The sequence below is a fragment of the Halichoerus grypus genome, chromosome 7, assembly GCF_964656455.1.
Source record: "Halichoerus grypus chromosome 7, mHalGry1.hap1.1, whole genome shotgun sequence".
NCBI lineage: Eukaryota > Metazoa > Chordata > Mammalia > Carnivora > Phocidae > Halichoerus > Halichoerus grypus.
Genome location: NC_135718.1, coordinates 113,020,564 through 113,035,248, shown reverse-complemented (window position 1 = coordinate 113,035,248; position 14,685 = coordinate 113,020,564). Strand labels below are relative to the sequence as shown.

Sequence of the window (14,685 nt, the reverse complement as noted above, 5' to 3'; positions counted from 1 at the left end):
AAAATCTTAAAAAAAAAAAAAAAGAAATCCAATTTATCCACTCATTCAATAAATATTTATTTAGTGCCTATCATGTGCCAAATTCTAGAAGTTGAGGAGGAAATAGTGAAAAAAGAAGGAAAAGACAAACCGTTCAAGCTCAGTTAAGCAGAAACAGGGGAGTCTAGTATGTCTTGGCTCAGGTAACTAAAAAACTAAATTTGGTTTCAATCACAACTGGATCTAGGGATGTCTTCAGAAATAAATCTCTCTCTCTCTCTCTCTTTCTCTCTCTCTCTCTCTCTCTGTGTCTCTCTCTCTGTCTCTGTCTCTTTATCTCCCCACCTCTCCCGCCCCCTACCCTTATCTTAATTCTGCTTTTCTTGGATATGCTTCACTCTCTGGCAGGATTTCTTCACAGAGAGATAGAAATGGCCACTGGCAGTATTATGCTTGTATCACCCAAAGGCAATAATGCCAAAGAAAAGAGTGCTTCTTTCCCAGGGAAAGGGTATTTTGGGGATCTGCTAAGGGGAAGTTGAGCCAGGGATACATTTAGCTTGAGCTTTTCTGTGTCTATCAGTCGCTTTCATGTATATTTCAAGTCATTTCTAGCCACCCTGGTATAGGAATGGTTTTCCAGGAGGAATCCTATCACGGACTGAGCTAACTCATTCCGTTTTACAACACAAAGATGCAGGGCCAGAGGTCATATCATGACATGAAAGTGAGCAACACTGGAGGTATGTAGGTAGTAGAGAAGCCAGGTCTGAAGCTTACAGAGTCATAGTTAGTCTATGGAAAACACTTCCAATCATATACATGTAAAACTGTAAGCAGAAAATTTGGTTTTGTTGATGTCTAGTCAAAATATGCACTCCCTAACACAGTGCATGTAATTATAAAATATCTCCCCCACCCCTTGATAGAGATAGGCAAAATCAAACATATCAGAATTGCTGTGTGGCAGGGCCCAAACCCATAGCCGCACCATAGGTTCTGTGTTTGAAGTTGCATGCTTTATGCACCCCAGTGTGTCATGTCCTTAACACATCTGACCCCTCTTGCCCTGATGAAAAAGGTAGTTCCAGGTAAAATTTTGCAAAATTGCCAAAAACACAGAAAAATGGCCCAAAGAAACAAGTGTCTTTTCCACATACTCCCTCATTGAAAAGTCAATGAATATAGTAAAAGAGTAACTTGGTTACATAATTGTCTCTGTTATCCACTGCTGACTCACAAATTAACCTGTATTAGTTTGCTAGGGCTGCCATAACAAATCACCACAAACTAGGTGGGTTAAAACAACAAAAAATGTATTCTCTCACAGCCCTGGAGGTCCTTAGGCCTCAGTTCCTCAGCACATGGGCTTGGTTCCATGGGCTACCTGAGTTTCTTCACGACATGGAAGCTGGCTTCCCCCAGAGTAGTGATTTAGAGAGAGAGAGAGAGAATATGAGCAAGGGAGTAAGAGGTACCCAAGACAGAAACTGCAATTTTTTATAACCTAATGTCAAAAGTGACACACCAGGGGTGCCTGGGTGGCTCAGTCATTAAGCGTCTGCCTTGGGCTCAGGTCATGATCCCGGGGTCCTGGGATCGAGCCCCACATCGGGCTCCCTGCTCCGCGGGAAGCCTGCTTCTCCCTCTCCCACTCCCCCCACTTGTGTTCCCTCTCTCGCTGTGTCTCTCTCTGTCAAATAAATAAAAATCTTAAAAAAAAAAAAAGTGACACACCATTATTTATGCTGCATGCTATTGGTACCACAGACCAACTCTGGCACAGTGTGGGAGGAGACGACACAAATGTGTGAAAACCAGGGGGCTGGGATCCTTGGGGGCCATCTTGGAGGCTGCCTACCTCCGTAACAATGCACCTCAGTACCTCATGATAGCAATTTTTAGCTGTTTCTACATTGTTCCATTGTTTGCCTTAATTTCAGATTAATTTTGCATTTTATTCAGAATTATTAATGATTCTAAATTATAAAAGTATTATAGAAGTGTGTCATAAAGTTAATTGCTAAAACAGACCCAAAAATGTAGGAGATGCTCACCATACTCCCCGGCAGGCCTGCTGCTAACTTCTGTGGACCCAGACTGGATGTGTCTTGACACTTCTTTGTATACTTCTTAGACCAAGAAGAGCATCTGAACCTTTCCAGTTTCAAAACCAGCGAGACCAACTGGTCATGCAGCAGAGCCATGAGAGGGAACATACACAAGGGGGACATGGTGATGGGAATTTGGGGGAGTGATATGACAGGATCCAAGAGCCACCTCAAAGCAGTTAAGAAGTGCTGGGGTAATTGTGGAATCCCTGGAGCCCTAGGAGTGGGGGGAGAAGGACCTAAAAATGAAAATTGGTAATATGTGCCACCATTTTCCAGGGTTGACTTTGTAAGGCTGGTATTCTTGGTATTCTAGAGGTAGTGTGTTTTCTACTAGATTCTATGTCTTGACATCTGGTAGACTCAGCTACACGGTGTCTGAGGTTAAGGTCATGTGACTTAATCAGCCAGACTTTCCCTAGACACAGGCAAAAGAAAGACACATTATGGAGCTTTAAAAATAAAGTATATAACCCCACCAAAGTCACAAAACATGAATGTTAACAATTCATGAGTACCATTTGCACACATTTTAAAGGTTGCACTGTAAAGAAGACAGTTAATAAATTGTGAACACTTAGGCACAAGTGAAGCAGCTGTCTCAGCTTCCACAACTGCTATTAGCACTGCTTCAATTTCCTCTAGATCTTTAACATCTGGGCCCCAAACTCCTACTCACTGGCTTCTCAGTGACGTGCAGTCTGCAGTTCTTAGTTAATTACAGTAAACTGGCAGTGATTGCCCTTAGGAAAGAATTTCATTTGTGCCTACGTAGGGCTAATCCCAGAAAAATCCGTACATTTCCAAACCTTCTCTGCTCTAAAGAAAACAGCTTTGGGGTTTACTAAGCTTTCTCTGTAGAATGCTTACAAGTATCCTCTAAGCAACCCTAGGTAACCTTCCCTCTTTTCATCTAGGGGAAGAGCTAGTTCTACAAAGCACCCCAAAACCCAGTGCTGTGATGACATACCACTCCACTGAAATCTCCAGCCCACCACAGTCGTCCCCAGCAGAGGTAGAAAGTAATGCACCCAATGTTAAAGAAACTGTAATGTTGCAGCCATTTCCATGGTTACTCTTACAAAGTGAGAAGGAAGCTGGTGGTGGAGCCCAGTCACAGGAGCCTATGTGCTCCAGCAGGTGCCTGGCCTCCAGGAGCTCAACAGCCAGACTTGAGGCTTTCAATGGAGGCTTTTGTTATCTTAGACCTTCCTGGCTGAAGCTGGCTTCTTGGCTCCCTGGGGCCATGTGCATCCCCTTCACCCCCCACCCCCCACCCCCCAGAGGCTGGGAGAGTAAAAGGTGAACAACCCATCAGTTCCTCTCCCTCTCTCATTCCAGCACTCCCCACCCCATGTGAGCAACTGATGATAAGAGCTAGCTTTTCTTGGATGCTTGCTTCGTGCCAGGAACCCCGTCTAAGTATTTTTCAGGTATCTCTTACTTAAGAGATGACACCTTGGTGTAAAGAGCACAGATTTGAATCAGATTGCCTGAGTTCAAGTCCTGCTCTCTCACTTCCTTGCTGTGTGGCCTTGGATAAATTGCTTAATCTCTCAGTCTTGGTTTCTTCATCTCTAGAATGAGTTAATAATCCCCACACCTCAAGGGTCCGCTGGGAGCATTAAATGAGAATGTAGAGAGAAAATAACTATTGGCTATTAATACTATGTCTGGATTGAAGACAGTTATGATGAATTTTGATTTTCATGATTTGGAGTTTTTCTCTTCATGACATTTCAAGAAGTAAAACTGACATTCTGCTTTTTACTTATTCTCATAAAATGTGAAGAATTTCCAAATAGAACCTTTTCTTGAGAGACTCATGACCTAAACCAAATTAAATAACTAAAACTAAATATAGTTTTTACAGGCTATTTTGTTTAATGTTATGAATTTTAGAACACCAAATAATTCTACAAAGGTTAGAATTCTGATATTGTCTATTCTATATTTCTCTACCTTGTGTTATAATTTATTTTTTTAAAGCTTTTCTTTTTTTAAGATTTTATTTATTTATTTAATTGACAGAGAGAGAGGGAGAGACAGCGAGAGAGGGAACACAAGCAGGGGGAGGGGGAGAGGGAGAAGCAGGCTTCCCGCTGAGCGGAGAGCCCAATGCGGGGCTCGATCTCAGGTCCCTGGGATCATGACCTGAGCCTAAGGCAGCCGCTTAACCAGCTGAGCCACCCAGGCGCCCCTGTTATAATTAATTTAATGCTATAAGTGTTTGTAGGTTCAGAAAGCATATAGTTTTCTCTAAAGTAATCTGGCTAATATATTCTCTTATTATGCATATTAACTGACACTCTTTCCTTATTTATTTACCTGAAATTTCTTAGTAATTATCTTTATGTGTTAAAATTATAGTTCTCACGATCATATTAATTAATGCAGAGTTTTACTCTTGCAAAAATAAACATGTTTATATTTCATTTGACTAAGAGATTTAATTAAATAAAGCACATAGATTTTTCATTCAAATTACATCTAGAATAAAACTTACCCATATTTGAGGGCGCCTGGGTGTCTCAGTTGGTTAAGCGACTGCCTTCGGCTCAGGTCATGATCCTGGAGTCCCTGGATCGAGTCCCACATCAGGCTCCCTGCTCAGCAGGGAGTCTGCTTCTCCCTCTGACCCTCCTCCCTCTCATGCTCTCTGTCTCTCATTGTCTCTCTCGCAAATAAATAAAATCTTTAAAAAAAAAAAAAAAAAAAAACTTACCCATATTTGAATGTTCTAGTATCCCAATATGCCAATATTAACAACAAATCCAAATAACATGATGTGTTCATCTTACAGGTATTGTTACAATGATATTTTATGATGGTAAATAAGCAATTACACAATCACCGCTCACATTCAAGTTCAGAGATGTCAGAAATGTTATTGAAGTACATATTCATCTATTAGGGCTTCAAAGATTAAGCCCAAACCAAAGTTGAATAGCATGTTCTGGCTAAATAGCAAAGCCAAGGCGAAGCTTCAGTGTGTCTAACATTTTAGAATAGCCTACAGCCATGAAGAATGATACTTTAAAAAATAAAAATACCAGGAAAATGCTCGTGATTGCATTAAGTACATAAGAAAACAGGACATATAGTTACATAAATAACATGCTCTAAATCATTTCCATATGGACTCTTCAGATCCTGAAGAATAGAGGCCCACTCTAGCTAGCACAGGTAAGAGAAGTTTGGCATAAGGATAAACATTGAACGATATGGATAATGTCCATGAAATCCAAAACTTAATGGAGCTAGTAAAGAGGAAGAAAAAATAGAGGAAGGGTAAATGTGCTCAATTCTTCATCTAACACATGGGGCTATTCATTATTAAAGTTGATCGAATGAGAAAAGGAGATTTGAAAAACATTTTTTTAAAGACTGAAAACAGGAAACCAACAGAACTACCAACTGCATTAAAAATTAGAAGAAGAAGAGGAGAATAGTGTAATACTCATGTCTGATAGGGGATAATCAATACATATACCTTAAAATAACCCATCAAAAATGGTAAGGGACAAGTATACTACTTAGAAATAGAAAGGTAACTACCAAAAACACTAAAAACAAAGTCACTTGAAGATAGTTGCCTCCAGCGAGTGGGAATGGAGTAAGACAAACATTGTTGCTCCTTTTAAAGGCTTTCTACATGATCATTTTTTAATTCAAGGTTCATGTATTACCTGAATAAACATTTTTTAATGAAATGGCTGATTGTATTAGAGACATTATCTCCCTAGGACCTGTATAACTGCCTCGATGGTAAAGATGCAACTTCCTCTCTTCACCCCCAGAAATCCCTGAGGTGAGAAGACCCACATCCATCCCCTATGCTCCCTTCTACTTGCTGTGTTAATTCTGATCATTGGCAAAAGTGGGAAACCTCCATTTGTATTCAAAAATCACATCCTTTCCTTTCCCCAAAGACAGTACAGTGAAATTGTTTCTCATTTACATTTTGAAACTCCCTCACATAATAATTCATTATTCTAGGAAAATGTGCATTATTTTATAAATATGAATGGCTTCAAAAAGCAAAGCATTAGTAAAAAATGTAATGTCCTTCCATGCCACATAAGTCAAATTCTGATAAAGCTGCATTAACATACTGATTAGTAATTTTTGCACATTAAAAATTTTATATAAATTTAATACCATTTTCAGCTTTTGTTTAATGAATATTTAATTCAGAAAGCTATGAAATAATAGGTAATTATAGCTCTACAAGAACACATATTGACATGTAGTTTAAAAGACTGTGAAAGGTGCCTTGTGCTTGCAGTGAGTTTATAATTTAAACACAAAGAAAAATTTTAAGGTTGCCAATCAAATATTCATCAGAAGAAAGAATGCATGGAGGATCTCACTTCCTCAGGGCACGTATGCAAAGGAGATACTAAAGATAACACAGGAGCAGGTTTGCCTAAGACCTTGTTTAGGCAAAATTCCAAACACATCCAAAAAAGATGAAGGAAAAAGTTTCCCTAGCTTGAAAAAAGGCAACAGCGTATAAGGGTCAGGTTGGTAATAGGGGCCTTAGAAGTAGGAACAAATGGGCAAGCCCAAGAATTTTATTTGAATTTTATTTCCCCACCACTTCTTTTCCAATTTTTTCTTAACATGAACTATCCTCTACCATTTTCAACCATGATTCACAATGGAGCCCAGGTCCCTCTTGCTGTCCTTAAGAAACTCGGTGATTCTAATGTGTAGGGACTTAATGCATTCTCTCTGCTGGGGGGGGCTTACATTTTAAGAGCCCACACAGGTTTAAAACATGTATGCCCTATCACTCCAATAGGTGTTCACCTTTTCTCGCAGAGTTTGGCCAGGTTTCAAAATGAAAATTTTAGAGTCCTTCCAGCAACTCTGTCCCCTACCTTATAGAGAAAGTCCCTAGGCCAGTAGATCTCAAATTCTAACTTGCTTAAGAATTTTCTGGAATGCTAAAACTAACCCGTCCCATTCCCTGATATTCCAAGATTCTGAGTCAGCCCCAGAAAGCTGTATTTTTCACCAACATTATAAGCAATTCTGATGTAACCTATCCCCTAGCCCACAGTTAAAATGCATGCATTGCCCTGAAAGACTGAAGAGTTAGAGAAACCTTCACTTCCCACCATTGCAAGGAAATCAACCAGGGCAGGTTTTCTGAAGATTTTCTCTGACCTGCATTCTATCTTCTTGTCCTCACCCATGACTTGCTTCTAAAAATTCTCAAGGATCTTTCACTGTCCTTTCCTTCCCAAGCACGGACATGGGACATGGGCACTAATCCACCAGCCCCCTGGTAGCTCCTTCAGCACTCACTCAGAAACATCTGCAGGCCCTGAAGGTTTAGGTAGAAATGAGCCCAGTAATCCTGCATCTTCAGGCCTCACAAGCCTAGCTGTGCAAAGAGACCTGGCTCCACTCTCGTATTTTTAATTTCTCCAATTTGCTGCCTGTTGGTTGACTGACTGGCAGTTGGATTCCTTCCTATTTCTTATTTACCTGATATTATAAAATAATTCCTCTTTGCCTTTTCCCCAACCCCTGTGTCACGCATGTGTGTCCATCCTGCCCCAAAGGAAATAGGATAAACCCCCTAGCTATAATTAAAATGTTTCCTTAAAGCTAGAAAAGATGGAAAAGTCTTCTTCCAAATCAAGATTCTTGCAATCACTGCTGAAAAAAATTTCACAATCTGCTTTTTTCTCAAAAGCCAATCCCAACTAAAGCAACATTACTCACCTCAACGTTACAGTGAGCACAAACACAATTGAAACTGCATTGCAGTCCTCAGCAAGGGTCACTTTGGGTGGTCTAGCTCTAGCTCAAGGTTAAGGGCTTATGATTTAAATGAAAAAATTTACAAATCATCACAGAGTACTTGGGAATGTCCTTAGGCCTCCAGTGTTCTACAGATCACAGTTTTAAAAACACCAGTATAATAGAACTCTTGTTACTGCCACTTGTTACCTATGTGACCTTGTTTGTGGCACCTAATCTCTGAGCCTCACCTACAACTAAAGATTGCTCAGTAAAAGGCAGCCAGTAATAGTACAGTATGGAGGATGGACTGCACTGGGAGAGACTAAAGTCTTGAAGACCAGATAGAAAATTATTGCAATGTCCCAGGTATGGCAGATAATGAATGGGACTAAGTCACTGGCAGTGGTAATGAAAAGGGGTATTGACAAAGTTAGAAGGCTAACTTAGAAAGAACCAACATCAGTGATCAACTGGGTATCTCCCCCAGCTAAGCTCTCCAGATGTTGTTTGGTGTTCTGTGAAAACTATGATTCCATCTTCCCAAAAAATGTGGGAAACTCTACTATAAAATAAGCAGAACAATCCTCACATATCTTATTCCAGAATAATATTTGCTAGATCTATAACTACTAACCCAAATGAAATGAGAAGTGAAAGTCTGTTTAATTTCCTCTTTCTCTCTTTCCCTTGCCCTCTCTTTCTTCCTCCCTCTTTCTCTCTTTCTCCCTCTCTTCCTCCCCCTCTACACACACACACACACACACACACAATCAGCACTATAACAGTACTTTGGCTATCTAATGCTCTTAATCTTCGTTTAGGCTGCTACATTCCAGTGCCTCAATCAGGACCTATCCAAAAGCAGGTATTAAGTAAATATTTCTTGAATGAATAAATGAACAATGAGCAAATAAGTAAACAAGTAGATGGTGGAATTTTAAGAGCCTGGAAAGTACACATATCATCACTCCAAATTCTTTCTCCTGATGGCTGTTAAAATTTCATCAATAGAATTTAAATCCTTTGGCCAAAATCTTTCAGGAGGATGCACCCGGCTTGCTCAGTTGGTAGAGCATGCAACTCTTGATCTCTGGGTTGTGAGTTCAAGCCCCATTATTAGGTGCAAGCCTACTTTTAAAAAATGGAAAAAAAATCTCTCAGGAGAAGATATGGCTTCAGCAAAAGATTTCTCAGACTTATCAAGATGGCAGAGAACTTAAGAGTAATGATGGTCATTGTGAAGCACCTAAGAAATAATAATTTTAATAATTATTATATTAGTAATATAATAATTTAATAATTATTTTAATAATAAATAATTTTATTATTAGGAACTGAATGTTATATGTTAGTAATGATTGACAAATAGGAACATGCTATTATAGAACAAGGAATGGCTGATTGAGTAGAAGTTCCTGGAAGATTCTTTCAAGACAAAAGTAAGTTGGCAGCCACAGTAAAAAGATTCAAGGGTCCTTCTACCTTGGCAACTCCAAAGATGATTTCTTGTGGCACATGCCTCAGGTAGAGTCCTGGCTAGAAAGCCAAATATTATTGTGAAGTGAATCACAAAGTGAAGCCATCACAGCTTAATACAACTAAGTTGAAAGGTCACTTCGGGAAATTAAAATATCCAATGTATGAGACATATAGGAAACCTGAACACAGAAGCAGGTGTATTTCATGGTTCCATAGCATTCTCTGTGAAAAAGGATTTCAATGTCAAAAGTTTGAGTGAGGTGGATGGATTTCAAAACAGAGGACACAAGGATATCTGAATGCTGTATTTATAGGCAGTGACTCCACATAGTCTCTGATACATGTGTTATACAGGGTTTTCTGTTAATTAAATCTCAACACAATTTTGTAGCAAGATTATTCATCCTTTGTTTCAGATATTTCCAGGTTTGTTGGGTAAGAAATGATATGCCATGCTCAAGGGTCACCTGGCTGGCTTAGTCGGTAGAGTATGCAACTCTTGATCTCAGGATTGTGAACTCAAGCTCCATGTTGGGTGTAGAGATTACTTTAAAAAATAATAAAATCTTTTTAAAAATAAGGAAAGAGTGATGTGCCATGCACCATATTCCAGGAAATTAATTGCCTAGGGGAATTCATTAAAGATTGTAGAATTTTGATGCTGCATTTTAATATCCATTTGCTATATATTCATTGACTTTGATGACTGCTAGAACTTGTTAGCTGACACAGGGCATCAGGTTTCAAAAGCCCAAGGAATTTTGACAGGGTAAGACAAATATAGGCAGCAGGTAAGAGCTAAGCGAGGAGTGGGATTTGGGCCCAGATATAAGTTTCGCCAGGACAGGACTAGGAGAGTACATTGGAACAACTCACCCATTTCTCAACTCTGAAGCCACACTGGAGCATGGGGAGACCAGGGACAGCTTGAGGACTGAGGAAGAAAAGCAAATAGAACTAAGGATGATGTCAAGGACTACCCAGGGTTCAAGGTGAAAAGAAGAGTAATGAAGAAAGACTCAGGCAGATCCACCTCCAGTACCCAGTGTTCATCTATACTGTGTAATAAAATTAGGAATATATGCAGACACAACATCAACAGACTAACAGAGGCCCCTGAAGCCAATAGTATTCTGTTAAATGGTATGGCCAAAACAAAAGATACAGCTTGGATGACAAAATTATTTATTCTGGCTTCAGATGTGGGTAAACAAAAAGCAGGTCAGTCACAATATGATCTAATACTCTACACTCATAGATGGGTACTGATTGGCTGGAAGCTGAAGAACTCAATTATAATAATGATAGTTATGATTTTCAATGCCTAGTGTTACAATACCTGTAGCAAAAAAAAAACTTTATGAAGTCTAAACACTCCACTTCAGAAGAGGGTAATACTTTCCAGATAAAAAATTGGAAGATTCTCATCAATAAGCCAAAGGAAAAAATAACTGAAGGGATATTGGACTTGTTACAGACGTTATTTTCAATATCCTGATGTTCCTACAATCTTCTTTGACTTTGTAGTTGATCCAAATACTTTTCTACACATCTTTATGTTGTCTTATTTTAAGGTATGGTTTTATAAGAATTAGGCTTGACCAAAATGATCTTTCTGTAATAGAATCTACTAATATTAACTAAGGAGGTAAGGGAATTGACCTAAATACCCAAGTTAGGAACCAAAGAGCCATAACTTTGCACTGTCAGTGCTCTGAGGATATTGGGAAATTCAGAGCCCATGATCATGGTCAAGTCAATAAAAGGCTGGGATTTATTGCAAGTTGAACTTAGTATTTTTTAAGGCAATGGTGTCTATGGAAATATGTGAACCACTAATATGCTAATATGAGCTACATACGTAAATTTAAATTTTCTAGTAGCCACATTAAAACAGGTAAAAAGAAACAGGTGAAATTAATTTGTATATTTTAACACAATATAGCCAAAATATTATCATTTCAACATATACTCAATATTTTAAAGTTATTAATAGTATATTTTACATTCTCTTTTGTTATACTAAGCTGTTGAAATTTGGTATATACTTTACACTAACAACACATCTCAATTCTGACTATCCCCATTTCAAGTGCTCAATAGCCCCATGTGACTAGTCACTGCTACACAGGGCAGCACAATCCTAAGATCTAAAATGGATAGTAAAATTCAAATAGGAAAAAAAAGCACTTAATGAATATACTGTATGATGAACCAAAATTCCAAAAATAACATATATTACATTATTTATAGATTATAATCATCTGTAACTAAAGTCATTGCAATACATATTTTTTTAAGAAAATAAAGTGGGTTTTTTTCATCTCCAAGAAAATATATTCATTAGTTAATTTTTATGCTAAAATGCTTCAATTCAATAGAATTTGAAAACCAATGCTCTGGGAAAATATGGATCATTTACTACTCTGAAAAAAATAAAAGGCCTGAGAGCAAATTTTGATAAGGTCAGGGTGGGAGAGAAGGAAGAGGGTAGGAGAAGGAAGGAGGGGAGAGCATGGCGCCATGCCCCCGACAGAGAGAAGACCCAGTGGGGGAGGTGGGAGGGTGCTTTATCTCCATTGCATTTTTACCAATAACCAGTCCTGATATTGAATAAATTTATGCCTCTGTACAGCTCTATTGCACCCAGTTTGCAACTACTTCTTACTCTGGCTCTCTCTTTTCTATATTCACAAGAGACACACCTTGCAAAGACATGGCTCATCTATTTATTCTGACCAGCTTCACAACGGATACTGATCACCAGGGCCTGCCCCACATAAAAGCATTGGCAGTGACCTACAAAGGGCCTTTCTGCCCCAGAATGCCTCCTCCAGTTCCCACTGTGATGCCTGAAATCTACAAAGAGCTTTTCCTTTGGGTTAGGAGAGTGTTTCCCAAACTTCAACCATTTGATTATGTCTGTCATTGTTTCTTCCAGATCTGCATAGAACCTACATATTACTTATTTAACGTATTTTCTTTAAATTAACTCTCTTTTTTATAAAAATAAATTCATTAAGGAAACTCCCAAAAAGCAAAACCTATACAATTTGCCATAAATACTCTAAAGATAACAAAAACCATGATTAACATTTTAAATGGTCACACATGTAACCCCTGAAATCCCTTTGCCTACCACCAGTGGTAAAATGATCACTAATTAGGAAATACTGGGTTAAGTATTTCCAAATACTTAAAAAGGCGACTGACTGCGAAAACATAAATATCATAGAACAGATGGGTAGCATTCACAGACAGCTATGAAAACTGCTTGAGCAGGAAACAGAGTTTAGGTTAGTGTTCTCATCTTTATTGTGCATAAGAATCACTTGGGAAGCTTATTTAAAATATAGGTTTCTGGGTCCCACACCAGATTTCATAGAGTTAGCAAAACTGGGTTGGGCCTAAATATTTGCATTTTTATCAAGCTCTTCAGGTGATTGATTAGGACTTAGTTGGTCAGCAAATCATGCTCCTAGAACCCTCGGACACAGCACTGCTACCCAGTAAGAGATGTAAAGCTATGCCATGGAGTACAACACCCTGGGATAGAGGCAGGACACCAATATAGAAGAGATGCATGGGGAGAGAAGAGGGATGTGAACATCAGCTCCATCAATTTCGCTATTTTGTGAAGGTACCTTCCCAGATGAACAGAGCTTAATGCAACAATCTATTTGCTTCAGCAGAAAGCCAGCAACAAAATTACTTTGATAATTATAAATAAACTGGTTATATCAGCCCTAGATGGAATCTTTCTACGGGTATCTTGTTTTTCCTTCTCCTTCAGAACAGATAAAGGTTATGAGTTTATTATGTCTAGGGTTGGGAATCTATATAAAACTTCCAGTTAATCTTGAAAGTCTACATGAAAGATGTGAGATTTTAGGTTGGTGTGAAAAAGAGGGGTAGAGATTATGTGGTCAACCTTTTCCAGCAAAGTAGGATGAATTAAAATGGATTCTGTAGGAAATTATGTCATTCCTAACAAGAGCCCTCCAGGTAAAGGCTGCCTCAGTAAATGAATCAAGCGAGAAGCAGAAAAACACTCAGCAGAGGCTAATCTGCAATTTGAGATGCATTCTGGTTTCCCTTTATCTCACAGCAAATACTATAGGTTGCTGTGTCCCCAGTGATCCCTGCCTCCTGGTATTCAGGCCCTCACATAATCCCCTCCCCTGCTGTGTGGGCTGAACCTTAGTGATTTGCTTCTTATTTGTAAAAGACAGCAGAAGTGATGGGACGGTCTATCTGTGATTAGGTTTTATAGACGTGACTTCCATCTTGCTCACACTCTCTCTGGCTCTCCTTGCTTGCTGTGTCTAATGAAACAAAGTGCCGTGTTGTGAGATGCCGTGTGAAAGGCCCATACGGCAGTCTATTGGTACCCTCTCCGTTCTGGAGGCCAGAAGTCTGAAATCAGTTTCAGTGGGATATGATCAAGGTGACAACAGGGGTGTGCTACCTCTGAAGGCTCTAGGGGAGAATCTGTTCCTTGCCTCTTCCAACTTCTGGTGGCTACCGACATCCCTTGGCTTGTGCCTGCATCATTCCAGTCTCTGGCTCTGTGGTCACACTGCCTCCTTCTCTTCTGTGTCTAATCTCCCTCTGTGTCTCCCTAATAGGGATACTTCCGATGGCATTTAGGGTCCATCCACCCAGATAGTCCAGGATCATCTCCTCATCTCAGAAGCCTTAATCTCATCAATTGAAGCTTTACCGTATGGTAAATTTTATGTTATGTGTATTTTACCAGAATTAAAAACTGCTTTTTAACTTAAGTAATGTTCACAGATTCCAGAGATTAGGACCTCAGATCTTTGGGGGTCACCACTCAGCCCACCAAAGGTGGTCCCTAGCCAACAACCAGGAGGGAACTAAGTTCAAGCCAATTCTTCCCCAGTGGAGCCTTGATATGACTGCAGCCCAGCAGAAGCCCTGAGTGGAGTCTCTGAGAGACTTGAGCCAAAGAACCCACCCATGCATAGATTCCTGACCTAACTGTGAGATAATAAATACTTTCATAAGCAACTAGGTTTGAAGGTTGTTACCTGGCAGTGGATAACCAACAGTTGCTTTGTCAAGGCTCATAAAATGCCAATTTAGGGGGCATGTGGATGGCTCAGGTCATGATCTCAGGGTCCTGGGATGGAGCCTACTGACAGGCTCCCTGTCCAGTGGGGAGTCTCTTGTCCCTCTGCCCCTCCCCCCTACTCATGTATGCACTCGCTCGCTCGCTCTCTCTCAAATAAAATCATTTTTAAAAATGTCAATTTATTACACTGTATTCACATCTACCTAAGATGATAAGCCAAAACTATTTTATTAATTGAGTTGACCTGATAATTGTGAC

At 39.4% G+C, this 14,685-nt stretch overlaps 1 protein-coding gene across 5 annotated transcripts in view; it reads right to left on the bottom strand.

Annotated features, from left to right (window-relative positions):
• The window catches only part of RGS8 (regulator of G protein signaling 8), a 126,316-nt gene that overhangs the window by 68,571 nt on the left and 43,060 nt on the right, over positions 1-14,685 (bottom strand). Inside the window, exon 1 of one of the 5 annotated variants that reach the window (XM_036078659.2) lies at positions 10,206-10,260. The exons of the other annotated variants lie outside the window; for them this stretch is intronic. Coding sequence (XP_035934552.1) covers positions 10,206-10,238 — 33 coding nt within the window. The 5' untranslated portion in view covers positions 10,239-10,260. Of the gene's footprint in view, positions 1-10,205; positions 10,261-14,685 lie in introns of those variants that run through there. 5 annotated transcript variants of the gene reach the window in all.